This window comes from Manihot esculenta, chromosome 1 (assembly GCF_001659605.2).
Source record: "Manihot esculenta cultivar AM560-2 chromosome 1, M.esculenta_v8, whole genome shotgun sequence".
Classification (NCBI taxonomy): domain Eukaryota; kingdom Viridiplantae; phylum Streptophyta; class Magnoliopsida; order Malpighiales; family Euphorbiaceae; genus Manihot; species Manihot esculenta.
This window is the reverse complement of record NC_035161.2, coordinates 35,552,959-35,572,130: the sequence shown is the minus strand read 5'-3', so window position 1 is coordinate 35,572,130 and position 19,172 is coordinate 35,552,959. Positions and strand designations below refer to the sequence as shown.

At 34.4% G+C, this 19,172-nt stretch overlaps 2 protein-coding genes and 1 pseudogene across 2 annotated transcripts; all 3 read left to right on the top strand.

Annotated features, from left to right (window-relative positions):
* The first annotated feature begins 4,626 nt into the window (after positions 1–4,626).
* Positions 4,627–11,312, top strand: LOC110625420 (annotated as a pseudogene).
* A 2,203-nt stretch (positions 11,313–13,515) lies between these two features.
* LOC110625316 (metallothionein-like protein type 2) lies at positions 13,516–14,406 on the top strand. Its single transcript, XM_021770969.2, has 3 exons — positions 13,516–13,676; positions 13,780–13,854; positions 13,986–14,406. The coding sequence occupies exons 1-3, from the start codon at positions 13,612–13,614 to the stop codon at positions 14,080–14,082; spliced, it is 237 nt and encodes a 78-aa protein (XP_021626661.1). The 5' UTR covers positions 13,516–13,611; the 3' UTR covers positions 14,083–14,406.
* Positions 14,407–16,260: 1,854 nt separating this feature from the next.
* On the top strand, positions 16,261–19,120 carry LOC122724512 (pentatricopeptide repeat-containing protein At1g07590, mitochondrial-like). Its single transcript, XM_043959675.1, has 2 exons — positions 16,261–16,816; positions 17,197–19,120. Exons 1-2 carry the CDS (start codon positions 16,478–16,480, stop codon positions 18,445–18,447), a joined length of 1,590 nt encoding a protein of 529 aa, XP_043815610.1. The 5' UTR covers positions 16,261–16,477; the 3' UTR covers positions 18,448–19,120.
* Positions 19,121–19,172: the final 52 nt, after the last annotated feature.

Below are 19,172 nucleotides of genomic sequence, written 5' to 3'. Positions count from 1 at the left end.
ATATACTAAAGTATATTTGCTCAGAAACAAAGACGAAGCATTTGATATATTTCAATTGTGTAAAGTTGGAGTAGAGAATCAATTAAAGAGGAAAATTAAAATTTAAAAAAAAATCATATAGAGGTGGAGAATGTATCTTATTTAATGACTTTTGTGAAAAAAGAAGGAATAATTTATGAATTTATTCCACTCTATTCACTTGAATCCAATGGAGTAGCGGAAAGAAAAATTAGAATATTAAAAGAAATGATGAATGCTTTATTAATAAGTTATTCTTCACCTAATAACTTTTGGGGGAAGCTTTATTATCTGCTTGTTATCTACAAAATATGATACCCTATAAGAAAACCGATAAAATACCCTATGAACTTTAGAAAGGTTATACACCTAATTTAAAATATTTAAAAGTGTGAGGGTGTCTTGCTAAAGCAATTCTTCATGATCCTAAGAAATGAAAAATATGTTCAAAAACTTTTGATTGCATGTTTATAAGTTATGCTGAAACCTATAAACTCAAGTTCATAAGTTTGCTTTAGCTTCTATACATACACTTGTTTTAGCTTCCTGAAACATATATGAATTTATTCCACCCTATTCACTTGAATCCAATGGAGTAGTGGAAAGAAAAATTAGAATATTAAAAGAAATGATGAATGTTTTATTAATAAGTTATTCTTCACCTAATAACTTTTGGGGGAAGTTTTATTATCTGCTTGTTATCTACAAACTATGATACCCTATAAGAAAACCGATAAAATACCCTATGAACTTTAGAAAGGTTATACACCTAATTTAAAATATTTAAAAGTGTGGGGGTGTCTTGCTAAAGCAATTCTTCCTGATCCTAAGAAATGAAAAATATGTTCAAAAACTTTTGATTGCATGTTTATAAGTTATGCTGAAACCTATAAACTCAAGTTCATAAGTTTGCTTTAGCTTCTATACATACACTTGTTTTAACTTCCTGAAACATAATCTCTTCTATTAAAGTATTAATTGCTTTAGGTTTTAAGCATAAACTTGTTATTTATCAAATGGATGTTAAAACATTTTTAAATGGAGACTTGGAAGAAGAAATTTATATGGTTCAACCTAATGATTGTATTATTTTTTGTTAAGAAAATAAAGTCTGCAAACTTCTTAGATCATTATATGGTTTAAAACAAGTTTCCAAACAGTGGCATGAGAAATTTGATTAAGTTTTGTTGAATGATGGTTTTATCTCTGTTGAAGTTGATAAGTGTGTATATACAAAATGTATAAATGATTGATAAGTGCGTATATACAGAACGTATAAATTATGAATCTGTGATTATTTGTTCATATGCATTTACTTTTGGTACAAATTATGATATAGTTGTAAATCAAAAACTTTCATTGCCTCTAAATTTGATATGAAAGATGTGGGATAGACAAATGTGATTTTGAGAGTTAGAATCGTAAGGAAGAATGATAGTCCAATGCTATCATAAGAGCATTATGTTGAGAAGCTTCTAAGGAAGTTTGGACATTTCAATGTTAAACCAGTAACTACCCCTTATGATCCTAATTGTCAATTAAAGAAAATTGGAGTCTGAATATGCATAGATCATTGGGAGTTTGTTGCATTTAGTGAATTTTTTATCAACACCATCTATATCAATGCGTTGTGATTGTCAAGCGGCAATAGCCATTGCAAAGAATAAAACTTTCAATGGTAAGAATAAACATATTCGTCTGAGACATAATGTTGTTAAGCAGTTACTGAAAGATGGAACTATTTTCATTGATTATGTGAAGTCAGAAGTGAATTTGGCCAATTCTCTGACTAAATCTTTAGAGAGAAAACTAATAGATGAAACATCGAGAGGAATGGGACCTAAGCCAGTTTGAAATTAACAGTGATGGTAACCCAACCTTTGCGATTAGAGATCCCATGAAAAAGGTTCATATGGGTAATAACAAATCACCTTCTAATTCTGATAGCACTATTTATTGTTGTCCCTTTCTATGGTGTGAGAAGTACTAGACTGCATTAATGAGAGGATGAGATGAAATCTTTTAATGATATTCATATCCCTTGTGGGTGGTGTATAAATTGCAGTATACACTTGATGATATCACCTATATAAGTGTGGAGTGGGGCCGCTTCTATGAGATTGTGGCATAATCTCTAGAGCACTTATGAATTACCAGGCGCGCGCATGGCCTATTAGTGCAAAACGGCGTTGACAACAAGATCTGTGGAGTATTATGAGATTGATGAGAAATTAACATATAAAAAAGAGTTTTGGTACATAGAAACAAAAGTTTCACCAATTACTCTGTATATTAAGTATTATTAATTTAGGTCTGGTTCATAGTATAAAAGACACCAGATTCGAAACATACACTCTAAATTTCTAAATCCAGCAATGAAAATCTTTTGAAATCTGTGGGGGATTGTTGTAAAATTAGTTTAGATTTCAAAAAGATTTTATAGTTATTAAAGATTTTATAGTCATTAGAGATTTTATGGTAATTAAAGATTTTATGGTCGTTAAATATTTTATGGTAATTAAAGATTTTATGGTCATTAAATATTTTATTTATGAGATTTAAATATAATATTAAATATAACCGTTATGATTTTATTTCAAGATTCTTATAACCATATATAGCGGTCAAGTTTTCCACAATAAATAGTGTTCCTCTTTACAAAGATATAAACTCCCAATTTTCTTCTTTATTATTTATTTTCTCTATGTTACCTGCTGGGTTATAAATTCGAGATAAATTCTTGTTGTTCTAATCCTGAGAAGTATATTTCAGAAGAACTTGTTTAATCCTGGGGGATCATAAAATAAATCTTTAAAGACAGTGTTCAACACGATTCAGGTTTTATTGTTTTACCCAATATTTCAAACACTCCAAAATCAGTTAAGTTGGCACTGCATTTACTCCTATCTAGAGTTTAAATTTTGGAAGTAGTTCACAGGGATTTTTTTTTATTTGCAAGATATATATATTATCAAACTAGATAAACAAATCCAAATCATTGCCTACATATTAATTCACGATGATATATAGAGCCAGATATTAATGTTAACGGATAAATTCCTTTTTCCTTTCCTGATGAATGATCGATTATCACTTTCAATATCACTTTGTATTGAAGTTGAAACTTGAAATTAATTTATTTTCTTAATTTTTATATAAAGTTTATTAATAACATGCACACATAGCCACAGAATGTAATAACATAAAATTTCATGAAAAGTTAAATTCACAATTCGCACAGGCACAACATTACCCAAAAAACATACAAGTTAAAAAGTTTTTATTAAATTTTTTTATCAATAAATCCCATAAATGAAATTCTCAATTATAATTATTAAATAAAATGAGAAACGAAAAAAAATAGAGTATTAAAATAAATGAATGAAAAAAAGGGTGGATAAATAGAAATTTTAGGTTGAACTACAGGAGCAGAAAATTTTGGACTGAGTTGGGGAAAGGGGGCAACATGAACCTATAAAAAGAGCAATCATGAAGGACTACTACAGAAAGCTTTTTTGGCAAGGGTTCTTGATTTTTTTTTTTTTTTAAAAAAAAATTAGTTGGCCATTAATTAGATTTGACCTAAATTCTACTAATCCAATGTGGCCACTAATTCATTTTTCTTTGTCATTGTAATCTTGATTACAAAGCGATGCAATTTCTTTTCCACTTTACATTACATCAACCTACTTTTTTATATTTTTATTCTTTGGCTTTGTTCAGCAGAGGGCAATCTTGGAATTAATGATGACCTTTTTACCCATTAGTTTATCTTCCCTTGTTGAGTTGATTAATTACAAAACCAATCATGTATCCTACACACCACATTGTACAACTCCAAGCGTTTGCTCGGTGATAATTTTCAAAATAATATTTAATAATCAGTGATTAAGAAACTGAATTGTGAAAATTTATTTATTCTAATATTTGATTAACTATTATCTAAATAATTATATTGACAATAACAATTATTATATCAATTAGTATTGTCAAATAGAGTTTAATCAATGATGATAATTAAAATTTTAGAGTTTAAATTTCATTGATGATATTTTTCTAATTAATTACCTGAAATGTAATAAATAAAAGGACTTGGAGAAACAATATAAAAAATGATTTTCTGTGGTTTACGTCCATACAAAAAGGAAAAGATGGCATACGATTCTGTTTTGATTGCATTATTATTCTTCATCACTATCACAAAGAAAAAAAACAAGATAATTAGTGCTTATAGTATCTCAAATTTGATATTTAAATGTTAAGAAATTTGAGAATAAATATCAAACCCATTTGTGATTCATGGATAAATAAAAATTGTCTATCCACAATGAAATTTAGGGAGCAGAATGCAATTCCAAATTTCCATTGAACTTTGCATCCATATATTAATTTTCAATAATTTATATAAATATTAATGGCGTGGACAAAATATCCCAGAAAAGGACTTGGGCTGGATTGTAGGCAGCTAAGCTTCAATTTCGGTTTCTCTTCTGGGCTGGATTGTAGGCAGCTAAGCGTCAATTTTGGTTTCTCTTCTGGGCAAGACTTTGGGCTCTTAGCATTTGCATGTGGCGGCATCTTTTTTCAAATAAGATCTCTGGCTCTTTTGCGTAAGCGCGCTTTCAGGTCCCGAAAAGGACAAGAAGCATGCGTGCGCTGGCCGTTCTGGGCCGACGCTGGTTCTGTCAAGCAATTCATCGAACACTTTCTATCAGTTGTCCGCCTCTCTACCAAATTCCTCGCAATTTCGATTTTCTCTGTACCTACACTAGCAATTGTTCGCCCGAGAAGAAGATATTAGAACCAGAAGAACAAGAAGCACCCAAGAGCTTATCTTTGAGAATTGAGAAGCTTGCTAGAGGAGAATCGGTTGGTTTAGCCTATCAAAGCTGGATGCGCGAAGGCTTTCCAATTTATCGAGGTGACATTTTTCACGCCATTAACAGCTTGAGGAAGCTCAAATTGAACAAACGCGCGCTTGAGGTTTCTTTGTCTTTCTCTTCTTCTAAATATATTAGGGGTTTGTTTAATTGTTTAAGTGAATTAATTAGATGAGCCGGTTTCTGAGGATATGGAAATAAAACTGAGTTTTAGATGTCTATTTATGTTCCAATTACTTTCTCCAAAGAAAGGTACTTTTACTTTGATTTGCTTTGATAGATGATGAAACAAACTTACATTTCTATATACTGATAGTTTGTTTTTCTTGGTGACGAAGTGAGAATATATAATCAAACAATTCTCCTTCCCTTTCTCAATATCTTCTCTCGAAGGACCACTTGTACGGCCTCTGAACTCGACTACCTCCATCAACGACACAAGCAGCTCCAGTGTTCATATTTTCTGTCTGTGGCTCTCCAAGTTCAGTTGTTTCATCGATCATTACCCTTTGCTGTTCCTGGTTTCACTCAATTCCTTTGTAGCATCTTTAAAATGTCAACACTCTTTCCCTCATTTGCTTCACTTCTCTACCCAGATTTTCTTTCAATTTTCTGAATCATTTCTCAAGTTTTCTTTGCGCTTCGAGTCTTGTGTGCGATATTGAGCTGAGGTTCTGCTGTTTCGGTTTTGATTTTCGTTGTGTTTTGTTTGTTTTCCTTGTAAAAATTCAAATATCGTAATCAAAATGACAAGATGGATTGCCGTTTATGTGTACAACTATAGTATCTGACATGCTCTGTTTGTTAGAACTAGACATACACAATATTCTATGTTTAAGTTGAAAGCTGAAATTGCTGCTCTCTTGTTGCTTGGATCTTCTCTAAGAGAGATTATTAGCAGCTCCAGCTGCACAAGCACAATTGTATAAGGGCACTTTTTTTATTTTAGGAATAACTAATTTTTTATGAGGATGAGTACTAATTTTTAGTGTACAGGGAGTATTGTATAATTTTTTTCCTTTTCTAAAGGAAAATGGGTTCTGCAAATAGATAAGAAAAAGTAAAACAGATGAACCAAACCAAACTAAACCAGTTGAGATCATTTTTTCTCTTTGTTCGGTTTGATTTTATTTCCTATTAGATTCAGCTTTTTACTCATTTTTAGTCTGGACTGAACTGAGCACTGCTCACCTGTATTGGCTATGGATTGACTCTTGAGTTCCAAGTGAAGATAATATGGCAAACACAATTATCGAAAGCAAACCATCTAAAACCCATTCTTGCTAATTCGCAATGAAATATCCACCTTTCATAGTCATAAATCAAATACCCAATCTGGAATTGATTCAGGGACGGCATTGAACTTGTTTACAATAATACGACAACATTTCTGTCTCTTGTGTGCTGTTCAGCTGCTAAAAGTCAAGCCAGAAGTATCTCTCAGTATTGTATCAACGTTGATAATTGTCTTTCAATCATCCTGATGAATTCCTTTCCATCCCTTCGTTTCGAAGAAGGTGGAAGAATATTGTTGTGCCATTAAAAAAATGCTTGAATTTCAGTAGGTAACTATTAGCAAACCACCAATTCAACAGATTCTTCGTCACTGATGCAACAATGGGTAGTTTGCATCAGTGGATAGTTATTCAGTAGTGGGTAGTGGCGTAGATTATGTATTTATGCATTAGTAATATGTAGTGGCTAAGAACACGGGTTTTATGACGTTACCACTATGTTTTGTTTATTTATTTTCAAATGCTGATTTGTAGGAGGTTAGTCTCCATTGTGCTATTTTAAGTTTCTATTTGTTAGGATGTAGTTAAAACTCCAACTTGTATTGAAGTTGATAGCATATTAATAAACGTCAGTTAGAAAAATTTTCAAAAAGTCTTTTAGTACTTTAAACTGAAGAGGTTACAGGTTCTCTCAGACGAGCTTGACAACTTTTCAAAATAGATTGTAAAAAGAGAATCTATCCTTGCTTTCTCCTATCTTGCTAAAAGACTCATTATACAAACCTATAACTAGATTCTACACACGGGATCCTAACAATTTGGTATCAGAGCTAGAGATTATGGGGATTCTATCCAGCAACAATTTGGCAGAATTCTCACCTTGTTCTTAGAAGAGCAAGCCGCCAATAAGGCCTGGCATGATGAATTAAATTAAAAATTAGAAGCTCTCACTTGTGATATCGTCAATTCAGCACAACTCACAAAAATTGGTAGTCACTCTCGCACCCAAAAGGCCAAAGGAGTAATAGGTTCTGAAAATTCAAGTAGAAGTACCATTGTTTCAAAATTTACCCGTTTCAATGGACGGGAGGATCCTTTAGGGTGGCTCAACAGATATGATCAATTTTTCCAACATTAACAAACTTCAAAAGAGAAGAAGGTTAATCTAGCTTCATTTCACTTGGAGGGTATAACACAACTATAGTTCCTACAATTGTTACAAGACTATCCGAACTTGACATGGGAATATTTCAAAAACTGGTGCAAAAAACTATTCTGGTTGGAGTTAGTTGGAGTTAGCAGATGATGACCCAGGAGATGTCACAATAGACCAGCCACTGGCTAAATAGTTCCTAGAAATTTCCTAAGCTTGCGCTTGAAGACAAGTGCATAGTGGAAGAGGGGACTAATGTTAGCAAACCACCATTCCAATAGATTCTTCGTCATTGATGCAATAATGGATAGTTATTCAACAATGGATAGTGGCATAGATTATGAGTTTATGCATAGTAATGGATAGTGGCTAAGATCATGGGTCTTATGATGTTACCAGCATATTTTGTTTAGTTATTTAGTTATTTCCATATTTTTTTTAGTTATTTTCAAATTCTGATTTGTACGAGGTTAGCTTCTATTATGCTATTTTAAGTTCTTATTTTTTAGGAGAGAGTTAAAACTCCAACTTGTATTTAAATTGACAGCAGGTTAATAAACGTTAGCTAAAAAAATTTCAAAAAGGTCTTTGAGTACTTTAAACTCAAGAGGTTGCATGTTCTCCCTGATAAGCCTGACAGCTTTTCAAAATAGATCGCAAAAAGAAAATCCATCCTTGTTTTCTCCTATCTTGCCAAAAGACTCGTCACACAACCCACAACTACATCCTACACGGGATCCTAACAGTAACCATAAAATCCCTGGCCCCCTACAACATTAGAATGGTTATTTCTTTGTTCCTTTTTTTTAATGGTTCAAGCTGATGACCCTAATATCAAACCAAAGCTCATTGGTGGCATTAGAATGGTCATTAATGTTAGAACCATGGCCAAGGAGACTCCTTGCAAGGCCTGGTGAGGAATCCTATGAATGGGTTCAATTCTTTTAACAATGGACATTTTCCTTTGACTCCATTAGTTTTCATTATCACTAAACAATTTTTTTTTTCCGTAAACTGAAAGAAAGTTTTATTCAAGGGTCTTAGATGAATATAAGTTCAATCAATTTGGTCTTTTAGTTTCTTTCATTTTGTGTTAAATACACCATATTAGCCTTCTCCACTCTCTTTGTTGTTAAAATTCAATTTTCTTGTTGATTATTGATTTGATGAATGTTTTGAATGTCTGTTTCCTTTAGATGCCTGTATGTGCTCATTCCTGAATATTTCATCTTTTATTTGGTTATCTCAAATTCCTTTCTAGCATATTGTTTCAGTTGTTGGTCTGTTTATGGCACAAGTTGTTGGGCTTAATAAAGCTTTTACTTTGCTTGCAACTGACAATTTAGCAAATTTTGGTAAATGTGATTGTTAAAAGTGATACTTATTTTGTTTTTATGATTATCTGGACATGTTATAATAAAGGAAGGCGGATTCTTTTCGTTGGAACTGGCTGTGAAGTGCTGTAAATATCAATTTCTTTAGTTATCTTGTATGGGTCATGTTCAGCATCTGCATTGTGGCATGGTTTGGTTTACAATTTTCCAGGAATGTCTCTGTTGCTGTATCAGTATCTAAGATATTTCTTTCTATAGGTTGCAGAGATAAGCAAAAAATTGAATGCGAACTTTTTCCATTTGAGGAGGATTTGAAGGATATCTAGACAGGAAAAAGAGAGTTATGCGGTTACGCTGCGCAAAATCCTTTTGCCACATAGATGCCTTGAGAAAATCTTCTAAATCTCCATGGATCTATTTGTCTTTGTTCTCTTGTTCAGACGCTACTCACACAAAAGCAAAGTGTGCCCCTTTGCAGGTCTGCCAATCTATTTGTTTCTTCCCTATTTCTCACATTTTTATAACCCTAATAGCTTCACATAATTCTGTGTAATCATTTCTTGATTTTTTTACTACTTGTTCATCTTAGTAAAGGGTTATTAGGGTGCTATTTGTAGGAAACCAGAATGAGAGATAGGTTTACACTACATGCTAAGGGAGGTGATGGTGGAAAGGGTTGCTCCAGTTTTCGCCGAAGTCAACATGATCCCCGGCAGACCTGATGGTATGTTTATTAGATCAAGTTTTATAACAGCATTAAGTATGCTAGATGTGATACTAAAAACCAAGTGGATACAATATTATTATGGTTATTTTTCTTTAATCATAATTTATCTAGTTTCTCAATCTTCATACTGGGTTCAATTTTTTCCCTTTCATCGTCATTATTTCCGTTGAACTTCATAAATTTAGCTGATTATTGCATGGTGTTTACGAGCAAGTGCATTAAAATTTGTGAAATAGTCTTTCTGGTAGCATTCTGGTTCATGTGGATTCAATAATACAGGTGGAAGAGGTGGTGATGTGATTTTAGAGTGTTCCCCTGCAATCTGGGACTTGAGTGGTTTACACCATCATGTTGTATGTAGTCCTTACCTTTCCAGTATTTTTTCAACTCTACTAGTATTATTGCATGAGGACACTCAAGTTCTGCCTTTATTGTATAGAATGCAGCGAGAGGGGGGAATGGAGCTTCAAAGAGTATGATAGGAACTCGAGGGGAGGATAAGGTTACTATTTATAAGTTCTATAAACGGCAAGATTTTATGATGCCACCTGTTGTTTGGCAGTTTATCTAACCATGAGTACTCGTGTGTAGTAGGTTGTGCAAGTACCTATCGGGACTGTAATTCATCTTTTGAAGGGTGAACTTCCATCTACAGTCCAAAACTGTTCCAAAACAGACTTGGACCCGTGGGAACTTCCAGGCACTCTCCATACTGATCAATCAGAATCTCACTGGCAGTCTGTCTCTAAGAGCACAAACATGGAAAAAGAAGCTGAGCCATCGGATATTTCTGGTGGCTCATTAACACAAGCTAAAGGAACTTCAGAGGAATTTGCAAGCATACAAGCCATTCAAAGAGAGCCAGCAGGTGTGGAACATATACACTATGATGTTGCAGAGTTAACAAAACTGGGTCAGCAAATAATTGTTGCTCGTGGAGGGGAGGGTGGTTTGGGTAATGTGTCTTCTCCTGATGTTTCAAAGAAGGCCAAGTTAAGTAAGCCTGGAGTCAATAGGGATATGGTCTTGGATCCTGATATGTCAGTGAGGATCAATCCTGCCTTAGCATTGGGTTGCCTGGCTCAGAGGCTGTTCTTTTGCTGGAACTGAAAAGCATTGCTGATGTGGGCCTCGTTGGAATGCCAAATGCTGGTAAAAGTACTCTTTTAGGAGCTTTATCCAGAGCAAAACCTAGGGTGGGTCATTATGCCTTCACGACACTTAGGCCAAATTTAGGAAAACTGAATTTTGATGACTTCTCAATCACAGTGGCTGACATTCCAGGACTCATAAAAGGTGCTCACGAGAATCGTGGACTTGGACATGCTTTCCTACGGCACATTGAACGTACTAAGGTTTTAGCTTATGTGCTAGACTTGGCTGCTGGATTAGATGGCAGAAAGGGATTTCCACCGTGGGAACAATTGAAAGATTTAGTTTTGGAGCTTGAGCATCATCAAGAGGGCCTGTCTGATCGGCCCTCCTTAGTTGTGGCGAATAAAATTGATGAGGCAGGGGCTGATGAAGTATATGAAGAATTGAAAAGAAGAGTTCAAGATGTTCCTATATATCCAGTTTGTGCCGTCTTGGAGGAAGGGGTACCAGAACTAAAAGCTGGTCTTAGGATGCTTATGGATAGTGTGAAATTGCAGAGACTTGGTTTAGTTAAAATCGACTGTTCATGACAAATTTGATAGGAATACTAGTTCTGTTTATGATAGGTTTTACAAAAAATTTATGCCCAGCATATCGAGTTTCATATGGCACCTGGGGCACCTTGAAAACTAAGCTTGTGCAGGAATTGCAGGACAAGCAGTTGGCTATTGAAGGTGCCTCGGCAATGGGTGCTCCTTGTCAAGAATTTTAGAAATTTCAGATGTAACTGACATGTTTCTTTGTATGATTTATTTAACTGCTGGCCCCATAATATCTAATTGAGATCAATCTTGTTGGAGTTACCTACTACCACCGGTTGTCCGCATTTGAGTCCTGTGTCCTTTCAACCCATTTCCCGCATCTCAATCATGGAAATCTGATATGCACGTCAGCATAACATCTATCTAATCTTAAGCTTCTTACCGGCCAAACCTTCTCAGCAGCATCAGACCTGACAGTAGATAGAATGCCCCACTAATGCATGAAATGGGATTCAAATGTCTTAGAAAAAAAAAATCAGTGGGATTTTAATACCTTAGGACCTCAAGCATGAAGCTCATTCACTATTTTGTTGACTATCATGGTCCTATTTTAAAGATAAACTCCCTCTCTCGTCACAATCATTATATGTAGGTCATTCATAAATATTCCCATGGGTGAGAGTAAAGACCCAATTCAATGGTGGCAGCTCTCTTGAGCTACTATTCCTATCATGCACTTCTTTTTGTCCTGGTATGTGGTCCAAAATCAGATGGGCATGCATGATGCATGTGAATTGCATAAAACAAATGCGGCAGAAAAATCAACAATAGTGGGTTTTGTCATGAGTCCCTTATCTAAACGATGGAGCTTGTACCCAGATATGGAAGATCCTATCTTCTATCTTCATACTTCAATACAGGTACTTTTTGAATTTGAGGATCAAAATAATGATGAATTATGAAGCTAGTGGGAACACGCAATAAATAGCTAGTAAATAAAATAATCCCCTCATTGACGAGGGAAAAAAAAAGGAAGGTAGACAAGATGTTGAAGTTAGGAAGAGAAGAATTCACACATTCAAAGGATACAGGAAATTCAATGCCCACCAAAGTGGAGTTGTGTACTGTCCATGAAAATTAGGCTGTAGCTCTACTAATAGTTGTAGTTTTAGCTTCTAAGCATGTCTTTAGCTCATTTAAGACATTTAGGACCCCCGCAGCTGCAGCATGCACAAGTCGCAAAATGCCGAAACAGATCTTCTGAAAAGGAACTGAAGGTCCTAAATGTTAAACAAATAAAAGAAGATAAGAAAAGTGCATTGGGCTTGGGAAGAAAAAGGCAGTTTTTTTGTAAAAAAATATATACATAGACATAGATATAAAGACAGGGTATCTGATTGAAGAAAATAGCACTGCAACTGAAGCACCAAAGCTATATCACATGCACCACTCTTTTTGCTACAAAAGTGAAGGATTCCCAAAGCAAAAGCCTCTTATTCTCTGCCCATTTCATTATGATTTTATCCTTCTTTCTTTGTAGCAGTAGGGTAGGGTAACTCTCTCCCACTTTCCTTGTCAAAAATTCTATTGTTTCATTCTAGTTTAGAACTGCATGCTTTTCATTACATTCAAATAAATAAAAACAACATAACATGATTAACTAGAAAAAAAAGGTAATAATTTGCATTCTTTATATTTAATTTAAAAAAAAGGATCTATATCCCAGAATTATAAAAAGCCAATGTTAAAGATGAAATGATACATTCAAGCGAGTGAATTGCTAATGTACAAAGCTGCAAGATTCATGCCTTAATATCTAGCTGACGTTTACATCCTTCATACATATTTTTATTTTTTTCTTATTTCAATTGAAAAAGTATTTACTTATTTTTAAAATGGTTCTACGTTACCAAAAATAATAATATATTCTAATTGTCGGCTTCAATTTAACTTGTTCTCTTGATTTCTTCCATGAAAGTGATAATAATCCTTGTAGAAAATAATTGCATCCTTTTCTCTGTGATTCAGACAACTTTGTCTACTGGAAAAAAATAATACCCTTTTTTTTTTAAAACAAGTAATACTTCTTTTTTAGTAAGCATTAATTCCTTGACCCTAAATTAATTTCTATTTGTTGTTAATTTTATTTCTAAATGTTCGATTCGGTTTAATTATATTATCTATTCAATTTGAAGGGTTACCAAGCATATTAATATAAATTAAAAATTATAAAAGAAATCATTTTTTTTATTTTGTTCAAACACTAGAGGTGTTAAGATTTTGTTTAGAAGAAGCCAATTAATTGATTTAATAAAAAAACTAACCAATTATCGTACACGTCATAAGCAAGATAATTAATATATTTCAAATATTATGATTTGTGATGACAAAGAAAGAAAGGTTAGAGAGACAAAGAGAGAGAGATTTGTCGGTTCTTACCTAGGGGAGATAGAACCTGCCACACAGACGTTACTGACGTTAGATGTTTCCACGTGTATGGTGGATATGAAAGACTTTCAGCTCCAACCGCGCGATAAATTCGAGCTGAGGCAAGGGCCTTATGAATCATCCTATAGTTGAAGAATTCAATTGTCAAGTGATAAGCCTCTTCCAAATCCCTAAAGAAAATGTCTTGCTGCGGAGGAAACTGTGGCTGTGGCTCTGGATGCAAGTGCGGCAGCGGCTGCAACGGGTAAGAGTTTCTTTTTCTTGGAAAATTGTTTCTCATGCACCAAACAAACTTCCTAAGAGTTTCTCTTTAATCTTTCTTCCCTCATCTTCTTGAATTCTTGCAGCTGTGGCATGTACCCTGACATCTCAGAGAACACCAGAACTGAGACTCTCATCGCAGGAGTTGCACCTCCTAAGATGTAAGAATCACAATCATTTTGAGTTTGAATTTGAGACCCTAATCAAGTTCGGAGAAATTCTATTTACGCAGCCAAATCGAAGTTAGATTCTTGATTGTACAAAAAATTGAGAGCTGGTGTGGTTTTTGCAGGTCCTATGAGGGTACTGAGTTGAACTTTGGTGCTGAGAGTGGAAATGGGTGCAAGTGTGGATCAAGCTGCAGCTGTGATCCATGCAACTGCAAATGAGAAAGCAGCATGGACATGGACCTAGCAAAGCCTGTACTTGATGTTTTTAATAAATCCCCAAAAAAAAAAAGGATGCAAAAGGGTTTGTTAATGAATATGTAAAATAGTTGTCGGCTTGCTGCTGTAAATAAAACAGCCATAGGTAATCAAAATCCTTGTATGAGGATTTAATTTCCTGGAGTTTGATGGCTTGTTTTATGTGTTAAGTGTGTCTGCTTTGCTGGTCTTAACTTGGCCTTCTGTGTACTTTTGGAAGGGGAACTCGATTAGCGTTGGTGTCTATGGTTATAACTTCTTTCACTTAAATATGATCTACTTTTCCCACCTCCTCTTTCGTTCTTTTCTATAATTATCTGTTATAATCGACTTCAATTTGTTGAGTTTCATAACTACTTATGCTATTGATTTGATGATAAAGATTTTATTATGATTTCATCTAAACTAACTCGCCTACCACTCACTGCAAGAGTGCGTGGAATCCCCGATAATCAGGTTTCTATTTTCCTCCCTTCCCCATGTTAGGTTGAGTCCCAAAAAAAGCGCAAACCTCTGTTTAGTTGTCAATGTTGAGTTTGAAACCCCGGAGGAAGTTGATGATGACGTCTCCCAAACACCTACTGAAAAACAATCTAGACCAACTCGTGAAGCAACTACAAAATCAGTTAAGTTGGCACTGCATTTTCTCCTATCTAGAGTTTAAATTTTGGAAGTAGTTCACAGGGATTTTTTTTTATTTGTAAGATATATATATATTATCAAACTAGAGAAATAAATCCAAATCATTGCCTACATATTAATTCACAATGGTATATAGAGCCAGATATTAATGTTAACGGATAAATTCGTTTTTCCTTTCCTGAAGAATGATTGATTATCACTTTATATTGAAGTTGAAACTTGAAATTAGTTTTATTTTCTTAATTTTAATATAAAGTTTATTAAAAACATGTGCACATTAGCCACAGAATGTAATAGCATAAAATTTCTTGAAAAGTTAAATTCACAATTCGCACAGGCACAAAATTACCCCCAAAAAAATTACAAGTTAAAAAATTTTCATTAAATTGTTTAATCAATAAATCCTAAAAATGAAATTCTCAATTCTAATTATGAAATAAATTGAGAAAAGGAAAAAAAAATGAGAATAATAAAATAGATGAATGAAAAAAAGGGTGGATAAATAGAAAACTTAGGTTGAACTAAAGGAGCAGAAAATTTTGGACTGAGTTGGGGAAAGGGGGGCAACATGAAACTATAAAAAGAGCAATCATGAAGGACTACTAAAGAAAACTTTTTTGGCCAGGGTTCTTGATTTTTTTATTTTTTTTTAAATATTTAGTTGTCCATTAATTAGATTTGACCTAAATTCTACTAATCCAATGTGGCCACTAATTCACTTTTCTTTGTCATTGTAATCTTGATTACAAAGCGATGCAATTTCTTTTCCACTTTACATTACATCAACCTACTTTTTTATATTTTTTTTCTTTGGCTTTGATCAGCAGAGGGCAATCTTGGAATTAATAATGACCTTTTGACCCATTAGTTTATCTTCCCTTGCTGAGTTGAGTAATTACAAAACCAATCATGTATCATACACACAAAAAGAAGCATCTATTACCACATTGTATAACTCTAAGCGTTTGTTCGGTGATAATTTTCAAAATAATATTTAATAATCAGTGATTAAGAAACTGAATCGTGAAAAACTATTTGTTCTAATATTTGATTAAGAAACTATTATCTAAATAATTATATTGACAATTAACAATTATTATATTAATTAGTATTGTCAAATAGATTTTAATCAATGATGATAATTAAAATTTTAGAGTTTAAATTTCATTGATGATATTTTTCTAATTAAATACCTGAAAAGTAATAAATAAAAGGACTTGGAGAAACAATATAAAAAATGATTTTCTGTGTTTTAAGCACATACAAAAAGGAAAAGATGGCATACGATTCTATTTTGATTGCATTATTATTCTTCATCACTATCACAAACAAAAAAAACAAAGATAATTAGTGCTTATAGTATCTCAAATTTGATATTTAAATGTTAAGAAATTTGAGAATAAATATCAAACCCATTTTTTATTCATGATTATCTATCCACAATGAAATTTAGGGAGCAGAATGCAATTCCAAATTTCCATTGAACTTTGCATCCATATATTATTTTTCAATAATTTATATAAATATTAATGGCATGGACAAAATATCCCAGAAAAGGACTTAGGCTGGATTGTAGGCAGCTAAGCTTCAATTTCGGTTTCTCTTCTGGGCTGGACTTTGGGCTCTTAGCATTTGCATGTGGCGACATCTTTTTTCAAATAAGATCTCTGGCTCTTTTGCGTAAGCGCGCTTTCAGGTCCCGAAACGGACACGAAGCATGCGTGCGCTGGCCGTTTTGGGCCGACGCTGGTTCTCTCAAGCAATTCATCGAACACTTTCTATCAGTTGTCCGCCTCTCTACCAAATTCCTTGCAATTTCGATTTTCTCTGTACCTACACTAGCAATTGTTCGCCCGAGAAGAAGATATTAGAACCAGGAGAAGAACAAGAAGCACCCAAGAGCTTATCTTTGAGAATTGAGAAGCTTGCTAGAGGAGAATCGGTTGGTTTAGCCTTTCAAAGCTGGATGCGCGAAGGCTTTCCAATTCATCGAGGTGACATTTTTCACGCCATTAACCGCTTGAGGAAGCTCAAATTGAACAAACGCGCGCTGGAGGTTTCTTTATCTTTCTCATCTTCTAAATATTTTAGGGGTTTGTTTAATTGTTTAAGTGAATTAATTAGATGAGCAGGTTTCTGAGGATATGGAAATAAAACTGAGTTTCTAGATGTCTATTTATGTTCCAATTACTTTCTCCAAAGAAAGGTACTTTTACTTTGATTTGCTTTGATAGATGGTGAAACAAACTTACATTTCTATATACTGATATTTTGTTTTTCTTGGTGACGAAGTGAGAATATATAATCAAACGTAAACTATTAGATTGAGATGGTGGTGCAACAGTGCAATCATGATGACATTGTAGATTAGATCATTATTTGAGAATTTTGGGTGCAACAGTATTTTAACACTGCAGGGTCTACTGCTTTTGGCAGGTGATGGAATGGGTGGTCAGGGAGAGACCTTATAGGCCAAAAGAACTTGACTATTCTTACCTATTGGAGTTCACAACCAAACTTCATGGGATATGTCATGGGGAAAAGCTCTTCACTCGTATCCCTCCTGAGTTCCAGAATGAATTGCTGTATAATAACCTTGTAATTGCATGCTTGGAAAAGGGTGTCATAAGGCTTTCGCTTGACTACATGAAGAAAATGAGGGAATTGGGTCACCCCATATCACATTTGGTTTTCAACCGCCTTATAATCCTCCATTCTTCTCATGGTCGCAGGAAAATGATACCAAAGTTCCTGACTTTAATGAAGGCATATAAGACGGCTCCTCATGTCTCCACGTACAACATTCTAATGAAAATTGAAGCTAATGAACACAACATTGAAGGACTGGTGAAGGTATTTGATGAAATGAAGATGTCAAAAGTGGAGCCAAATGAGATATCTTTCTGCATATTAGCTACTGCACATGCTGTTGCAAGATTGTATACAGTGGCTGAGGCGTACGTTGAAGATGTAGAAAAGTCTCGTACAGGAGATAACTGGTCAACACTAGATGTTTTGATCATATTGTATGGGTATTTGGGGAAGGGGAAGGAATTGGAGAGAACATGGACCATGGTGCAAGAACTCTCACATGTTAGGTCTAAAAGTTACATGCTTGCAATTGAAGCATTTGGTAGAATTGGGCAGCTCAGTCGAGCGGAAGAGCTTTGGTTAGAGATGAAGTCAATAAAAGGGTTGAAATCAACAGAACCGTTCAATTCCATGTTGTCTGTTTATTGCAAATATGGGCTGATAAAAAAGGCAACTGCAGTTTTCAGGGAAATGGAGATAAATGGATGCAAACCAAATGCCATAACTTTTCGACATCTTGCTTTGGGTTGCTTGAAGGCTGAACTAGTGGAAGAAGCCTTGAAGACTCTAGAAATGGGGATGCACTTGAAAACAAGCAACAAAGTGAAGAATTCAACCCCATGGTTGGAAACGACACTTTCAATTATTGAAATTTTTGCAGAGAAGGGTGATATAGCTAATGCTGAGAAGTTCTTTGAAGAAATAGCGAAAGCAAAGTATACAAGGTATACTTTTGTGTACAATACATTAATAAAAGCTTATGTGAAGGCCAAAGTTTATTTTCCTAGCCTTTTGAGGAGGATGATTTTAGGGGGTGCTAAGCCAGATGCTGAAACTTATAGCCTGATAAAACTTATTGAGCAGTTCCAAACTTGATTCTGTAAAGAGTTGACATGTTATATAAATTTCATTCATTTTTCTCAATGGAAAATGATTTCTGGTGTGGTTGCAAGTTAAATTATTTGTGCAAGCTATTGGAAAAGTCACAAGGTGCTCGATATCAAATCCCACTTTTTCCTGATAAAGTTTTTAAGAGACTGCAGGTTTCGCTTCCAGAAGGGAAACCTGTAGAGAAGCCTGTACCTTCACAAATAGTATTTCAACCCATTCGGTTTCACTATTCCATTGCACCAACCATTATATCCTTAGATGAAATTTCTTAAATGAGATTTAGGCCTGATTGAGGTTTTGCCCTTTAAAGGCTTCAATGTTGTTGTACCATACGAGATTTAACATCTAAACAATAACTCTTCCCACTAGTTAGAATTTTGAACCCATAAACAATGCCTGGCTTTTCTACACTAATCTGATCAGTATCTCATTCCACGATTATCCGGAGCCCTTCATGGCTCTACAGGTATTTTGACTGGTTCCATCGTCTCGGAGAACATTTTTCCAAAGCGAGAAAGCCTGAATGGTTCTAAACTCTGTTACCGGCCAAAACCTTGAATGTCACATCGGATTCTTCATCCGAGGGTGTTAAGATGGTGAACCAAATGTGAAATAACAAAATTAGTCTGCCGTTTGATAACGACCACAGCAAGTAGTAAGCCCTAGACGACGGATAAGATGCTTTAGAAATCATAACCAAGAATAGTCTC